This window comes from Falco peregrinus, chromosome Z, assembly GCF_023634155.1.
Source record: "Falco peregrinus isolate bFalPer1 chromosome Z, bFalPer1.pri, whole genome shotgun sequence".
NCBI classification, from domain to species: domain Eukaryota; kingdom Metazoa; phylum Chordata; class Aves; order Falconiformes; family Falconidae; genus Falco; species Falco peregrinus.
Window position 1 is genome coordinate 74,560,902 of NC_073739.1, and position 17,623 is coordinate 74,578,524.

The 17,623-nt window shown below is 43.6% G+C and overlaps 1 protein-coding gene across 8 annotated transcripts in view; it reads right to left on the minus strand.

The window, feature by feature from the left end:
* UNC13B (unc-13 homolog B) overlaps positions 1-14,483 on the minus strand; it is a 214,303-nt gene extending 199,820 nt beyond the window's left edge. For 6 of the 8 annotated variants that reach the window (XM_055791165.1, XM_055791164.1, XM_055791163.1 and 3 more), the window contains exon 1: positions 14,336-14,482. In XM_055791165.1, coding sequence (XP_055647140.1) covers positions 14,336-14,357 — 22 coding nt within the window. In that variant the 5' untranslated portion in view covers positions 14,358-14,482. Of the gene's footprint in view, positions 1-14,335 lie in introns of all 8 variants that reach the window. The other 2 variants (XM_055791161.1, XM_055791157.1) reach the window with 1 other exon arrangement.
* Positions 14,484-17,623: the final 3,140 nt, after the last annotated feature.

Here is a 17,623-nt window from a genome sequence, read left to right on the forward strand (position 1 = left end):
GAGCATTTGGGGGTTTTTGCATTTGCAAAGACAGAATGTGTTTCATAAAATTCAGCCTAGACACTGGTACCTGAGCAGGCACATAACTTACCTCCACCTGGGAGATGGAGATAAATCTCCAGCCGAATGGCTGCTCCCCATGGCAGTTTTACAGCACCTGAAGGAGCCGTGTCTCCCAAACACATTAGCATTCACCTGCCAGTAATTTTTGTTTTGACACAGCACGTACAAAAAGAACTGAACCACAACCAGGTCTTACTAATGACAAGAATTATGCCCAGGACTGTTCTCCAGAAACCCATGTTGTTTGTTTGCATCTGGGCCTCCATAAAAATTGAAGTGAAATTCCATCTGGCTAAATGCCATTAGAATCAAAATCATTAACTAAACTAAACAGCCTTAGGTAACAATTGGGTATGAGCAAGTTCCCTCACCTGTTCTTTGGGTTTTTAATTATTAAAATTATAACTAAGCAAGATGCTACATCAAAATTTTACCTTAATATACAATTTGTCTATAGCAAGCAGTTGTCAGAGCAGTAATTCACATCATAATGAAGTTAGTGGTGTGAGGATCATAGGACTGGAAGGGCCCTTTGGGATCACCAACTCTAATGCTGGTTCTCCCATCACCTGTCTGTCCCACTTAAGCCATTCGAAATCATTCCTGACTTCCAGCCTATACTTTAATTACTGGCATGCTTATACCTTCTGTATCTTATGTCAACACTATCCTCCACCTTAATGTTTTTCCTCACCCCGTGTTTAATTTCCTGATGTTTTTAATGGATGGACCACTGGTTTCTGTTTATCAGCGCCACGATGCTGAGTCACAAGGACCCCTCAACACCTCTCCTTTTACTAAGCTTTGCATTTTTCAGAAATTCTTGTTATTTGCTTTTAAGTGCATAGGTGGTCTTCATTTTCATTATTGCTAGCCTCAGGGGCATTGAATCCTTAATGTGCTGTATTTATCTGCTTCCAAATTGATTACGGCATTAGAAGTTGTCTTAAGAACAACTTTGACATGCATATTCCTGCTTCTCTTGCCATGCCACAAGACACCTACCACTCTTCCCATCAGTCTGCAACATTACCAGCTTCTGCTGCAGCCAGTTCTTTACACACTTTACACATCCTTTGCCAATTCCAATTTTCTTCAAAAAGAAATGTCTGCTATGGTGATTTGTGAGATACTACAAAAGTCCAAACAGATGCATGCTTTCACCTAGAAACAAGAGGTTAGCCCAGCACGATCATCCTCTCGCAAACTTGTGCCACATTTTATACCTTCACAATTTATGACCTTCCACACTGCTTCCACCTGTTTATAAAGTTTTTATTATTCTCTCCTGAAAGTTTATTTTAAACCTTGCATATTATCAGTCCTGTCTGCTTTTGAAGTCAAGACCCGTACTTGCCCACATTTATCATCCACCTCCTTATCTTCCTGCCAACCCACAGAAACTACCTTTCTTGTTCTCCAGTTCGGTGGTGCAACTGCAGCTAAACTTCTGCAAACAGAACTCAGATTCCAAGTATTGCATGTTTTAGCGCTCTGGGCTGCTGATTACCACACTCGAAATTCAAGGCATTAAAAGTTTTGTTCCCACCTGATACATCTGTGCATAGTTTTGAGTGTCATCCTCCTAAGAAACAATTCCTACAGTTCAGGGGTCATACTTAGATCATCTTTACATCTCTGTCCCTATCCACTGCAGCTCAACTCCTTCCTTTGTAAGACTGCCTGTTTCTCTTTTTCACATGACCAAAGCACCTTCTGTTATCTGTTTTAATACTCTTTGCAAGACGTCACCTTGTCTGCAGAGGCAGAAGCCCCTGCCTTAGCCCTGGACTTCCTGATACTCAAGATACACCTTCCTTTACAAACTGATTTTTTGCCCACACCTCTCAGAGGTTCTGTGTTTGCTCACCATATCGTGACGCAATGATCAGGTGAATCATCAGCTCTGGGGTCATTTCCTAGGTGGAGACTTTTCTGTTATTTGAGATGCTAATATTTACCCCTGTAGCTTCACTGAATTTCATGCCCTCCTCTGTATCCAAGCTCCTTGCTTCACCAAAAAGCTTCTTCAATTTCTCTAGAGACATGTTTCTCTAGGCAGCTGCTAGTCTACATGTTAATCTGTTTAACTTAACCTAGTTTAAGTTGTGATCACTCAAAACCAGTTCGCTTCTATGTCCACCTTCCCTGAAGCATCTTCTGTGCTTTTTAAAGCCACATCTACAGTTAACTCCATTGATTTTATGGCTTCAGTCACTATCTGATGATGAAAATGCCAGACAACACAGCTCTCTATACCCAGCCAAAAGCACTCATTCTCTGGTGTGGGGAGTTGGTCTTTCACAGTGACAATACCCAGAAATACTTCTCTCTAACCATATTACGAGATTTCTACCCACATTTAAATCCTGGACTACGTGCAAGCAGATCTCTTGCGCTATCACAGCAAAATCTCTTATCAGCTCTTCCCAACGCAATTTCAGCCCAGCTGGTTCTCTTTTATCCACACTAATGCTGCTTTACAATTCTGCATCACTAACACACAGTGGAATTTTCCCAGTCACCTTTATTCTTCTCTTCCCAGAGCAGAGCATCTCCTCCAACATCTCTGTCCCCCTCATAATGGCCACTCCTTGTGGCTCCTGCTAATCTTACGAGGGCTAGTTCCGAGTCCTACACCAACACCCCCCTTCCACCCATTTTAGACACAAGCTCCCCACTTTGCTTTAAAACATTAATGTGTTTGCACCTTCTTGGAAACAAACTCAAAACTACTAATTAAAGTGTTTTTCACTGTTTACTTTATACATCTGTATCACCTGTCATTTCAGGATCACGTAATCCCTATTTTATCTTCAACATCAGCTCTTTCCTGGTGCTCTGTGAGGAAAAAAAATAGAATGCAGGCCCCCAGCAAGCACGCACAGGGTTAATATTCAGACTTCCGTCATGTGCTGCTCTGCTCTGGTAAAGCCTCAACACATTTCTGTATCTCTGACCAAAGTGCCAGAGATACACAGAATAGTAATTTCAAACTCAAGTTTACAATGGAAGTAAAAGGTTTGTCAGTAGAGCTCTGTGAAACCACACTCCTCCACGGGACCAAGCATAACAAAATACTGACCTAACACTGCAACCCAATAGGTCATGGCACATTGTGATCGCTTTTTAACCATGGAAAAATATGTAAACATTTCTCATTATAGTCAGATTAGTCATAATAAAACAGCCATGTACCTCTACTCAAGCAACAGACATTACCAAACTCCATTTTTTCCAATCCACAAGTACTGTAAGGGCGACAAGTACAAATTTGTGACAGCTTCTCTGATCTAAGGAGGGGCACACCAGCTTCTGCTGTTGGTGGTGCTGAAGCTAGAAACTCAGTCCAGTCTAAAAAGCATGAATTTGTCACATATGATGATAATCAACAAAGCTGCTGAGATCTGTAGAAAATCCCTCAATTTTAATTCAGAATCTGATCTTTTTCTAGAAGACTCTAAGTTGTTTTACTAAAAAATGCTATGTCCTACAGAGGGTCATATTAGATGATTACAACAATCCATTCTGGCCTTACAACCATAGAGTTTCTAAGCAGTTAATCTCCTCAAAAAATCTCCTACTAAAATGGAGCATACACAGACTCCACTTACTTAATTTGATATGTCAAAATCTAATAAAATTTTGCACATGCAGCAAGTACGTACCAGGTACGGAAGGCTGAAATAAAATTACTGTTTCATATCCATCTTTCCCTCCCCACCAATCCATATCCACGTTGTGTGCCAAATTCAAGTCACATACTACAAGTCTAGGTTCAGATCAGGAGTTCAAGGTTGGGGGATGTTTGAAACAGGAAATAAAAAGAATTTATTTTGTTAAAAACTAAGACTTTACTTATCTATAAAATGGCATTATGATTTTATTAGCATTAGAACTCCCACAACCAAAAAAGGCGGCAGTCTCAGCTTTCTAGTAATTTATGGCCCCTCAGACTTCTCAAAGAGGAGGCACGTGAAGTGTGCCTTCCACAGAGACCAAAGCATCTTCTGAACACCACCTGCTTGCCTTTAAAGAAGTCTCGTGAAAAAGAGTAACTCATGAAACTAGGAAGGTGAACAAAACGGGAATGACACATAATTTTCTAACACGTGTGTAGCAGTTTACTCCGCAGTCAAATTCCTTCCTCACCCAAAGCTGATAAGCTACCTTGGCATCATCTCAATTAGTGTCTGTTACTCCTGGCCTGATAGGAAGAAACAGTTATTAAAGATTTACAGCCCAACAGTTTGTAGATCCCCAGTGTATAATTGCCGCCATAACGCTCCACAGGGACTTCATCTGCGAAGGCCTGTGGTTGTTGCAACAGAAAACTATGACAACTAAACGTGGATCATCACAAGAACTGGAAGTCTGAAGTCCCTGGACATTTCCTGAAAACACGTTCTGAGGTTTACACAGGCCCTCAGGAAAGGAAAATGTCTCTAAAAGATTTCTCTCCAGAAATTTAAACATATTCATATATATACTTGGAAACTAGTATGTTTGCTAAGCAGAAAATTTCAGTTTACAACATAGCTTAAGTGAAATTTGACCCCCAGTTTCTTCACACCTAGCCTTTCCATTGCTACCTGACTATATGGAACTGTTTTGAAATATGCTTAAAACATATTTTAGAGCAATTAAAAAACAAACAAAACCAAAAGCAAACAAACATCAAAAAAAGTCAGCAACAAAAAAAAACCCACCAAACTCTGTTTAAAAACCACTGTACAAACTGAGTTCTATCAATCTGGTCAAGGATTTGCTGTGGAAAAAAAAAAAAAAAAAGGCAAAAAAAAAAGTGCCTTACAGTAAGTAACCTCTTTGTGATACTCAGGACACCAACAATCAGTACAAAGAAGAATAAAGCACACAGCTCCCCATGCTTGAAGTTTATAAATCTGTCTGGCCTCAATTAGATATCCACTGACACAAAAAATAGAATAAATCTACGACAACCCCAAAAATTATGGCAAGCCAGGAAAGATGGCCAGGGAAAAGTCCCGTGAAGGTCTAGAAGCACAGTGTATGTTCATCAGCACACGAGGCTCCAAACCAGTGCCTGACTGGGGGTTTGCTCTCTGTGCACAGCACCGCTACCCACCCCCCTCCCAGCTCAAGCACTGCCCTGGTACAGCTGAGCAGAGAGAACGCCTGGTGGCACAACATCACAAAAATGCCACGCAGCAGGACAACACATTTGCTACAACATCATAGAGAAAGTTCAAGCAACGCTTGTCTGTTCCAAACCAGTAAACCATCTCCCAGCCCAGGCCTTGGACAACAGCCCTATATCATCCTCCCGAAGAGGTTTCAGGTGATGCAGTCCCTCCATCAGTCCATTCTGCCTTACCCAAGCATGCCTGCATCCCTGCCACAGCCTGCACCACTTGCTGCCGTAAAAGCTTAGAAGAATGAAAGGATTTAATGGGTCACCAAACTTAGCTCCAGATCCAAATTCCTTTCCTCAGGAGAGGCCAACAAAGAGGACAGCAGGTTGGTTACATGTTGCAGCCTTCATTTGGACAGAGGGGTAACCCAAAGTCCTTGCATGTAGATTGTTTTAAAATTATGTTTTTTAAACTGACTACATTGGCTTGAGCTGAGAAAATAAGCATTGCGTGTGCCAATACTTGAAAGTGTAATTCTGCAGTTATTTTATACCTAATGATTATGTCTCCACGGTGGAAATGCTGGAGTCTGTTTAGCAGAGCAGTTAGCTGTAAAGAATTAACAGAGTTAAATCACAGGAGCTTTAAGTAATAAGGTTAAAACCAGTATTCCTTAAAGGGACATGGTCAAGCCTGGAAGCCAAACTTCTTTTAAAACTCGCCAACAGTTTTATGCTAGAGATTATCTCTAACAACACATTCCCTTCTTGTCCCTCATCTGACATGCCATTCCCAGTCCCATTCACTTTCCATTCATATGGGATGGCCAAACTACAAGGAAGACCATCAGGAGTCTGAGGCCAGCAAAAAGTTGTTGAAAGCTCATACCTTCTTTAGGTTTCTAAATGCCCCAACTCCCCAAACACAGGTAAGAAAGAAAAAAAAAGGGGGGGGGGGGGGGGGGGGGGGGTGAGGTAGGGGGTGAGGGAGAATCAGTTTTTTCATCCCTTTAACACACTTTCTAAGCCATGCATCCTGCCCAGCAATGTTAAGACCCTCACAAATTCAAGCCTGGCCAGCAAAAGTGAATCCTGTGCTAAGTGGGTGAAGTTTATAGACACCTGACACCAGCTCAGTTTAATTTTCTCCCAGTATAAGATTTCCATAAACTGAAGGTCTCTGAACATATGCTTCAATGTTGAATGCATGTACCCAACCCCCTTACCATTCTTTTTTCAAATCCCACCCCAACTCATCTGACAAAAGAATGAACATATAGACACTCAAGAGCAGTGTGCTAGAGGGAACATAAACTGAGTCACAACCATTACCTAGCAGTTTCCTTCATTTTTAAGATGCCCTCACCTAGCTGTCAGAGAGACAGTGTACCTGCCAGTGCCATGCTTCAGTTCCTTGCCACTTTCCACAACAGCAGGACATGAAACCATGCCACAGCATGGTGCTTATGAAGTTCAGCCAACACCAGCCAAAAGAATTCCTCAGCTGAGGATTTATCATCTAACTTGATCCCATGGCCACCACTGGTCTCTTGCACTCCACACTGCACAAGAAGGAAACTTAGTATCTGTAGGTACACTGTGTTATATAGTAGTCAGAAGTGTAATTAATCAATTTTTCAAAGTTAATAATGGGAAAATAATTTAAAAGGACATTGAGGAATCTATTTTGAAAGCCTGGTGAAGGAGGTAGGCAGTTCAACCTTCTGTGATACACCAAGTAAATCTCACTTGCATCTTTTAATTAAGCTATCAACCAGAGTTTTCTCAGTTTAATTTTTAAAAAAAAAAAATCTGGATTAAAATTGATGCTTTCTTCCTAGCTGAAGTAGAAATATAGATGCTTATCATGTATTTCATAATGTATTTAACTGAAATCTGTGATCTCATCACAAAAGACAATATTAGTCATATGAAAACAGCTGAACAGAGAAATGCTGGAGCATTCATATGCCTACCAGTACTTCTTCAGTTCTTTTAAAACTTGTAAATTTGAGTTCCAACTCGAAAACTGTTAAACAGAAAACAACTATTTTGGATCCCCACCATGATTTACTTCTACAAAGCAATTATTTAAAAGTTACCTGCAGTATTGTGATCAAAACAAATACAACAAACAACAATGCACGAGGGACATTTTAGAGGTGGTTAATTTCATAAAGTTGAGGATAATTGTTAGAAAATCGGCTGAGAAGAATAAACCAAAACTGTGATATCAGAAGCAGGAATCATTTATTAAGTTTTCTAGGAGGTCAAAAAGCCATTTCTCAAGCAAGATCAGCTGACGTCCATTCTACCCCACAGAGCTATAAGCCATGGTAAACTATACAAGAAATAAACAGTATTAATACAGGTTGGGTAGCCCTAGGTGGTGGAAGCTAGATGGCAGGGGAAAATGAGAGTTAAATGTAACAAAAAATCTTAATCATGTTAAAGAAAAAACATCAACAAGGATACTGCCCTCACATTCCATCACTTGACTTAACTGCTAATGGTGAAGAAGCAATAGGCATCCAATAAACATTTCCCTGTGCTCTGGAAGAGGCAAGTACCTGTGAGATCAGGTATTTTCCAGCCCATCAATAAATGAAGATGACGTTAAATATCCAAGATGCAAATAATAAAAACCAGAAGGTCTAGACAACTGCCATTCAGATATTAGGAAAGAATTCTGTAGCCCAGTGACATTTGCTTTAAATGCATCCTGAGAGATTAGAAAACAGACTCCAAGGAGATCAGAGTATGGCACTCGACACTCAGCGCACACTTGTAGGACAGGTACCTGCAGATGACTGAGCACACCAGACAAAAGCCTCAAATGTCTAAGGAGTTAACGTTCTGGAAAAATTATGCCTACTATTCACAACCAGTTTGGAAAGACTGATCTAAACCATACAGATTGGACACGCAATTTGTTGAGAGACATGACTCATGAGCGCAGGACAGTTGCATTAAAGTGTAAAACTACACAGTATGGTGGAAAGCCAGTGAAACCGTTTAACAGTTAGCCACTTGACCAGTCATGATTAGTGGAGTTTCACATAGCGAATGCCTGCCATGTTTCAACTTTTTCACTCCTAGATTGAGCATTTGCCATTTACACAAAACCAAGCAGGAAACAGAAGGCAGTGAAGGCATAAATAATAAAAGCAGCATTATGCACAGCAGCCTAGTCAGGTATAAGGTGGCCCTAAGATAAAAGAAAATCCATCTGAAATCCTGCTAAATCCAGAAAGATCTGATCCAAACACCCAGAATATACCTACAGAATAAGAATCTGTATCACTGAAAGCATCTGCCAAATTTTACAGGTCACAGTAGACAAGCAAAACATTATTTCAGCAAAGTCCTTGGCAAAGACAGACAATGCATGCACAGATAAGCATGAGCTGGCAATAAGAATAAAGCAGATTTTAGTTCTCCATTTAATGATGATGAGATCAACCCAAGAATATTAAATGCAATTTTCATTTCTATGGAAACTTTAGAAGTATGGTCAGAAAATACAGACTGCAAAGAAGAGCAAATTCAAATGCTGAAGAGAATCCTTTCAAACTACAGACTCCAGAAGTCTTTCTGTCTAACGAGACATATTGCTTTCACATACTTTCACACCAAGAAAATACGAGGTACTAACTAGCAAGCTTTAACCTACCAAAGAGGCAGAGTAAGGGAAAAACCTACACAACCTAACAGCAGCTTGCAATTCATTTGCAAGACCAAACAATGAAATAACTGAATGAAAAAGCAAGAGAGAAAGTTACTAGGCATATCACTCTGGTTTAAGCTCTCTTGGAAGAGCACTGAGAACAGCTTTTACCAAATGACTGAAGTATTTTCCAAAACATTGAGCAAAATTTGATCACAAGGCATGAAAAAAATATGTAGGAAGAAATTTCAAGAGAAATTTATAAGAAGATCATTTGCCACCAGACATATCCATTTCACACGCCTCCAAGTCAAATATTTGAAATAAGGTGCTGGGCTTAAAAAAGCAATTTCATTTGCCTGATCTTTATATGCCTTCATGTAAATCGCAAATAGCTCTGAGAATGTTATGGTTCAAAATCAGGATCTTTCAGCATTTGGATTAAATCCAACACTGTATGTTAGTAACAACTTAAATTTAAGTTTGACCTGGCAGGTCCCAAGCTGAAGGAGTCAACTGAGAGGACACCAAGTGAGCAAGAAGAAAGCAGACACTATTCAAATCCAGGAAGAACCTCTGTACGTTTCCTTCATCCCACTGAAAATTACAGGGGGGGGATTAGTAGGTCCTAGTCTCTAAATAATTAAAACAAAGATTCCACACTGTTCATGGAAACTTTTGCAGTAACAGTGTTCAAAGCTGAAGGAGTGAGGGTTTGAAACAGAAAAATGAATGACCACCCGTGCATCCCAAGGCAAATGCAGTCTACAGGTCCCCAACATTCCTATTATTTAACAACAGAAGCAGCTTTAAAGTCTTAGAGTTTTCTCTCCAGTTAAGCCACCAATTACAGTCTACAAACCCCAGACTTAAGTCTCAACGCAAAGAAACTCCTTCAGTAGCGAAGACTCTTTTATCTTAGTGTTATTATCCAAATTTCTAACACATTTTATTTTGTTCCAACACTACATAGACTGGTAGCTTCCTGACTAACTGCAGCTAGAGGAACCAAGTTCATAATACTTACGACCAAATTCTTCAGGAAGCATTACATTTTTATTAATACCCTACCTTTATAACTTCTACTTCTGCTACCACTTTTAATTTAATTTGAGTCAAATTCTGGGTTTTGCCATTTTGATTTACACAAAGACAGGGAGGGTTTTTTTCAGTTCTGTAACCATTTCAGAATACTGTCACAACACAGCAATACAATCACCCGATTGCTATGAGTGCTCTTTGCAAGTGTGCAATGTAGAGAGCTCCAGCGAGAGACCTTCTCCCCCCATGAGACAGAAAGAGCTGGAGCCACTCCATTCCGCCTTACAGAGAGAAAACAGCCTGAGTTGAGGCTATCGCTTCAGGGGTGGGGGTGGAAATCCTTTAACACAAGGAAAAAGCCCTGACATTTGGCTGCCAGACTTCTAGTTACAAAGATTTCAGAGTACTCCACAAGAGGAACATGTTTTCATTTCTGTTACTGTTAACAACCATTTCCATTTTCCCTGTTTGGTTCTTTCACTTGGACGTCAGAGTTCAATTCGGTGGAAGGGCACTGTAATTTGAATTTTTCTGGCAATACAGGGACGCACAGTTAAGTTCACTGAGCAGCATTCCAACACTCCAGCTATTCTGGCAACTGGATAAGCAAGGTTTAGTAACTCTTCAGAGCAGCAGAAAGATAAACAGCAGGCATAAAATTCTAGAGGTTAGGGACGGGTTTTTTTAAGTGCAAGACCTGAAGAGATCACCTAATTCAATCTCCTGCAAACCTCAGGCAGCAAGATCTCGTACAGATACTGCAAATCAGGCCCCAAGACAAAAGCACATTAGACAAAAGCACTAGGCACTCCTGGGGCCAAGCCAGGTACCCTGCACAGCGATAATGGCACATCTCCACCGCCAACAGCCTTGCAACAGCACAGTACGTCAGACATCGATGAAGTGAACAGGACAGGTGAGTTATGAAACAAAGAGACACAATTTTTACTACAATTCTCAGGTGGATAAAGTAGGTCATGAAGTTAGGAATACAACAACACTGAAGACACAGCATAAACTGATATAAAGCAGAGAGGAGGAAAACTAGAAGACAACCATCACTATTTCGAGACAGCAAGAGCTGGGGACAAAGTGAGATATAATAAAGGTGAGCAAGTGAAGCAGTGTGAAATATGTCTGGGGACTACAATGTAAACAGAGCAAAGGAGCCGATGACAGAACACCTGTAACCAGGTGATCCAGCCTCAGCAGGGTCCTCCTTTGCTATGACCTTGCAAGTGGTGCTGAGATAGCAGTTACTTCTATCTGTAAGTCAGAAGACAGGAAAGCTCAGAACAAGAATCAGTTGAGAACTCGGGTAAAATCAAGACTTCCAAGAAAAGGCCAAGAAAGTTAACGACACAATACTGATGTGAAAAACTAGACTGTTTCACTGGGATTAGTTTTATTTAATATGTGCTATTTTCACAAATACAACACTAAATGCAAACTAAATAAAGCAAACTATGCCAAGAGAAGATTATCAGACATAATCCAGACACAGCTGCTCTAAACAGGAGTATATGCAATCTCTTTTGCACTTAAGCAGTAGAATCAAAATATGAAGAAGTCTCCTCTAAAAGCCTCAGTCATGTAATATTCAGGATTTGTTTTCTCCTTCACTTCACTTATACCCTCTGCATATTTTCCTGCTCCAAAAGAACCCCTTAATTTGCTTCTACAACAGCCTGTTACCACTGGCTCACGTCACACATCCTCTGTACACTTGCAGGTGAGCCCAGATGCGCAATTCCTCTGGGCTTAGGTTTTCTGTCAGGTACTTCTATGGCAGAAAGAGCTCAATGATTCTGAAGAAAAAACAACCAAAAAACCACCCCTGATTTCTTCTCTAGGAAGAAGATGTAAAAGAAATGTACCACTAAATACGAGATCAAGAAGCCATGCACGTTAGCTGCTCTTTCAGGAACAAAGGCAGCACTCAGACATGTTTGGTGTGCACTGTTTTAGATTAACTATTCATTAAAATACTATATTATGTGCGGGGATAAATCAATTAATTACAACACTATCTTTCTGGCTGCCAGGCTTTGTTACACTGCCATTGAGGGGGTTTTCCCCATTTCCCTTTATCTGTTAAACTGCATTTCAGAGGCTATTAACAGTGTCCCAGTCACCTACACTTATTTCACAGTTCCTTTTATTGTCTTTGTTTTTTAACCTCAGGTCTACAGCATCCAACCTCATGTTATTACACAGTCTTATGTGTGCACCATTTTTAATGGAAAAAAAACCCCAGCTTTTCCAACTTTCTTATTAACAGCTGTGCTGCTTTCTCAGCAAGATTAATTTCAGTAGAAAGGCAAAATACATTGTAAAAGTGGCACTTTACTTGCAAAGAAGTGACAGTTAATATAGCTTTTTTCTCCTTGCCCCAATAGTTACTGTTTTATCTCAGCTCCTTGTATATATTTTGTTTTTCAGATGGCTCTGCCTCTGCATACTTCCATTTTAGGTGTAATGGTTCATATTGTGAGATCTCACCAGCTCATTCTTTCAGCCGTGGCTATTTCAGAAAACATGTTTCTTCAAGTTTAGTAAATTGGCTACATTCTGCATTCTTGTAAGTTGCTCAGTATCATCTATCTAAATTACTGCTGGCATTTTCTTAGCACAGCACTGAAAATTAAAGATATAATTTTCACAGTAATCCTCCATCACCCACAGTCACCAGCCACCTCAAGTTTCTTCCTTAGCTCTTTACACATAACTAAAGAGTAAGCCAAACACAAAAGCACATAATTCCAGGCTGCTGAAATGCTTTTGTCCCAAAGACTCCATGGACCAAGAAGTAACACCCTGAAAAGGCAAGACAGTTTCAATGACTCAGTCATCCAGTCACGATCTTTCACTACCCTTAGTAGCTAGGGTGTAAGTACCTCTTTAACACAGTCAGCTCCAAGTGGCATCAAAACCACATTTCTTTAAAGGACAGCCTGCGAACATTTTGAGGATAAACAAACAAGAAGAATGAAGAAACACCTGTAACGTATAAGCATCTTTGAGCTAGTAAGAATGAGCTTCAGTGAAGGCATTTTGGCAAAGCCTTCAAAATAGACAAGTTTACCAGAGATGCTACTCATGCTTCACAGTTTACACAGAACTACATCAAAAGCATTTTTAAGATAAACTTCACAGTTATACACCTCTCCTAACTCCTTAAACACAATATGTGTTTCAGAGAAGGACGGAAACTTAATTTAAGAACGCCCTCTTGCAAGAGCAGCACTCTCCCCGAAATCACACACACTCAAGATACTCTGCTGGCATCTTTTTATTAAGACCATCATCAAAAGAAGGATTTTGATTCAAAAAGGTGACAAACAGCTGGATGAAGAGCTGTTATCAAATCAACAGATGTGAACCAAAGAAGAGTTAAACTGTCATCAGCACACCAGTGCCAGGGTTTTTTTTTAATCATACCTGGCAAAGGAGTTGAGAACATTAAAACTGTACTTTTAAGCCGCGGGGCACGACTGGCATGCAGGGATGTGCTGTGATCACAGTGCTCAGTGCAGGACGCTGAGAGGAGGCACGTCCCAGTGGCGTGAGCCCTGGCAGATGGCTTTCCCCGGGATTTTTTTTTTTTCCTCCACAAGAGAGCAAGAATTTGAAAAACGGAGATAGAGAGCAAGCCGCTGGCACTATAATGCAGCCTGCGTGAGAAAGTGCTGCTTTTCAGTAACCTGGTCAGCAAGGGCGCAAGGCTCGATAGCAGGACGAGGGGGTAATTAGCGACGTATCTGCAATAATTGTGCACGTTACGAGCGACCACACGGAGCGCGACAAGCGCAGCGTTCAGGCGGGTGACAGCAGCCTGCCTCCTGCCAGCGCAGTTTCACTCGGCGGCAGCGTTTCAACTCGTGTTCAAACGAACTCGGAAAGTCAAACACGGCTCCTCCCGGCCGCCGGGGCCGCGGCGCCGGGCGGGACCGCTGCCCCGCCGCACCCCGCACCCCCAGCCCCCGGGCCCCGCAGCCCCGGGGCGGGCGCCTCATGCCGGGGGCTCGGGCTGCCCGGGGACCGCCCGCCCCGTCCGCCGCCCTGGACGGAGCCGCGGGCTCAGCCGAGAGGTCACCGGGACGTCCGGCGCCGCGTCCCGCAGGCACAGTCGCTGATTTAACGCGGAAAACGGTCGCCGCACACGCCCGAAGGCTCCCAGCCGCGTCCCGTCGGGAGCGGGGCGCCAGGTGACAGCTCGCTCGGGAGCCAGGTGCCGGCGGCGGGCAGGCTCGGCCTTCCCGGGGGGGGGGGGGGGGGGGGACACCGGCTTCGTCCCGCGCAACTCCCCACCGTGGCGGCGGGACGGCACCGCGTGGGCGCCCGGCCCGGCTTGAGGCGCCCGCGGCACCGGCCACCCCCGGCCCCGCCCCGCCGGCGCCCCCCGCCGCTCCCGCGGGAGCCCGGCCGCCCCCCGCCGCCGCCCCGCTCACCTCGCACACACAACAGCGACATGGCGGCGGCCGCCGCACCTCAGCTGCCGCCCCGCCAGCCGCCCCCGGCTCGCCTCATGCCGCCCCGCTGCCACAGGTCGGGGTGGGGGGGGGGGCGGGGGGGCGAGGCGGCGGCGCCGTGAGCCGGGGCGGAACCGCCCCGCGGAGGGGAGGGGCGGGGCGCCACCGGGCGGGGCGGGGCAGGGCGGGGCCCCCCCTCCCAACGCGCTGCCGTCGCCACCCCTCGGCGGCCGACAGGGGGCGCCGCTGCCGCAGCCCACCCCCACCCCCCCCGTCGCCACGGCAACCGCCCGGGCCTCGGGCTGCGGCGGGCTGGAGCTGTCGCCGTCGACCCCCCCCCTCCCCGAAATTAACCCCCCGCAATTAACACAGCGGGAAGGAAAGGCCGCGGCTGGGCGGGCCGCACCGGGACGGGTTCCCGGGGCGTCGTGTGCGGGCGAGAGGGCCCGGGGGCGCCGGCAGCCGCGGGGACAGGGCGGCGGGGACAGGGCCCCGGTCCCTGAGGAGAGGCAGGGCTGTTGGCCGGGGGGGTGGCGGGGTGGTACTTTGCCTCTTTTTTTTGCTTGTTTTCTGCTTTCTCACTTTTACTCCCGCAAGGTAAGAGCACTTAACTGCGCCGGTGACGTCCTGCCTGTGTCTGCCGGAGCCGTTCCCACCGTTCCCACCCACCTGCCCTGGAACAGGCTCTGCTTTATCACGGTGCGATGCTCGACTGATGCACAGCAGTGGCCACCCATATCCCCCAACGTAGCAACAGCCAAGAGGGAACACTCTGGAAAGAGCAGGGACAGGACAAGCAGGTGTGACACTGTGTCTGAAGCTCTCCCTCAGTACCCCTCCAGCTCTGAGGGTTTCCAGAGCCTGATGTGTTTGTGCAGTTAGTAACCCCCCAATCCATCTCTCTGCTGATACGTGTTTCTCAGACCCCTGCAAAGTCCTTCCCTCCCTGTCTACTGGCAAGACAATCCACCTGCTGCCTGTTGCAGGAAGAACCACACTTTGGTGTCCCTTGAGCCTAGGAATTCTAGTGTTTTTTTTCTGACGACCTCTAATGCTTTCAGTGCTGCTTCTTCCCAAACTATAAATAACCATAACACTGCAGGATGTGCTTCTAGTTCCAAACAGAGGATCCAAGGTGAAACAAGTAATTTATAATATTGAAACTCAACAGCAAAGTGTCATATAATTTGATTGCTATTGCATTGATGTTTAGAATAGCCCAAAAGTCTACACAGAGGATAGAGGACAAGGCTCCTAGCTGGGCGTTTCAAAGACACCACAAACCTTTCCAAAACTCAGACCTAGACAGGAGAGAACTTACTTTTGCCCCGTCCAGTACAGCGTGTTTTCTTGCCCTTAGGTTTGCAGCACAGAAGTGTATCAGTCAAGGAAATATGTCAAAAAGATTTATAAAGCTGCTCTGAGGTACCAAGAGGAACCACTTGGGAGGAAAAAACGTGATGTTCCTATAAACAAAAAAGCAGACTGCATGCTAAAGGTGTCACCAGAAGCAGTCTTGAGGGACTGAGAACACTTCCACTTTGCAGTGTGAATGTGAACTGTTACTGCAGCTCCCAAGTGCCAGCACTGAGGCAGGCAGGGAAGACTCACACAGCACCTGGTACCTATCTTGCCACAGCTTGTAATGCTGCCATAATACAGAAATTATCTCATCAAGGGCAGATGATATCATATGCATTTTAAAATCATAGTAATGCGTTATTAGCAAGCATGGCAATCAAGTAAGCATCCTGTAGCTAGGATGAAATATCTTACTATGAGCAATAACTGTGAAGGCTGGGATTATCATAGCTGTTAAGAATTCCCCAGAGTTCTGATGTCTAATTAGATGCAACTGTTTTACCAGTCTTTATCTAATCAAAAGAGGCCACTTGTGTAACTCCCAGGCCCAAATAAAGTGGTTATTTGTGTGTCAGTCCATCCCTCCTCTCCTTTTTGCTTCAGATAGGCTAGAAGAAGCACCATGACACTACTGCAAAACTTTTGCAAATTAGAATTACCCTCTTCTAAATTATGCTTGCTCCTTGAAATCAACTTCCTTATTTTCCCAGCTGAAGTGACACTCCCCAAATGCATCTTCCTCTTGTTATTTTTTCTAGTTCTTCCTTTGGACATTGTTTTCATAAATCCAAAAACAGTTTAGCAATAAAAGCACTGCAATAGGAAGAGAAACTGTACCACTTCCTGTGTTGTCCTTAACCTCTTAAACGTGACCAAACTTTCCAGATCTGTTTCTATAAATCCACAAAAAGGAATGCCAGGTTCATAAACATTTAACTACAAGCAAAGCCCCAAATCCTGTTGTAGCAGACTGGATCTAAATTCTGCAGCTGACAGCGTGCTCTGGTAGCACAGGCAGCAGTCTGGCAGCAGTGTATCTTTTTTTAAATGGAGAATTCTACCCAATTAAGGAGGAAAAATACAGCACAGCGGGCACACTACAGTAACCTTCACACACACTGAAACTGTATGTCTTTCTGAACAAAGAATGAGGTACTCTACAAACTCAGAAAGAAGGAGTTACTGCCAACTCCAAAGTGATACCCAATTTTCCCTCCCTGCAAAGCAAGAGTTAATTTTCTCTGGCTACTCAGACACCAGCCATCGGTCTTGGTCTCAGTTTACCTGCTGTTGGATAGTAATAAATGGGTGATCCTCCACTCGATGCAGCTTGCCAGCTGTTTTATACCTGCCTGTTTGCCATAGTTCCCCTGTTCAGAGAGCAATACTGTAGCTATATTTGCAGTCTAGGTAAACTGTGTTTTCTTCTTCTTCTGTTCTTGTTCTTCTGCCTTTTTTGAGTTTTGTATTTCTGCTGCTGGAGAATGGCTGAAGCTGGAACTTGACATGTAGCAAACCCACATGGGCTTTATTTTAAATCAAAGGGTTTAGGTCTGTTAAACCATTTTTCTGTTATGCAACTGACAAGAAAAAAAAAAAAAGTCATCTCAGACCTGGTTTTTGGGGCTTAGCTCTAAAGATAAGGAAAAAAAGCTTTTAATTTACCCTACGACATTTGGCAGGAATTGAGTGCTGAATATAGAGTGAGCGGTTGATTGATATTCTGTTATTGGAAAGCAGCCCTCAGATTTGACTGTAAAGGTAACAGGCTACTGAAATGGCTTTCACCTGTATTTCTACTCTATTTTTTTACTAATAAAATGTGACATTTGCAGAACAGACATTTGCAGAGATCACAGGATCTCTCTCACCACAGGCTGTCCTACCTGTTTGTGGGAGCCATTC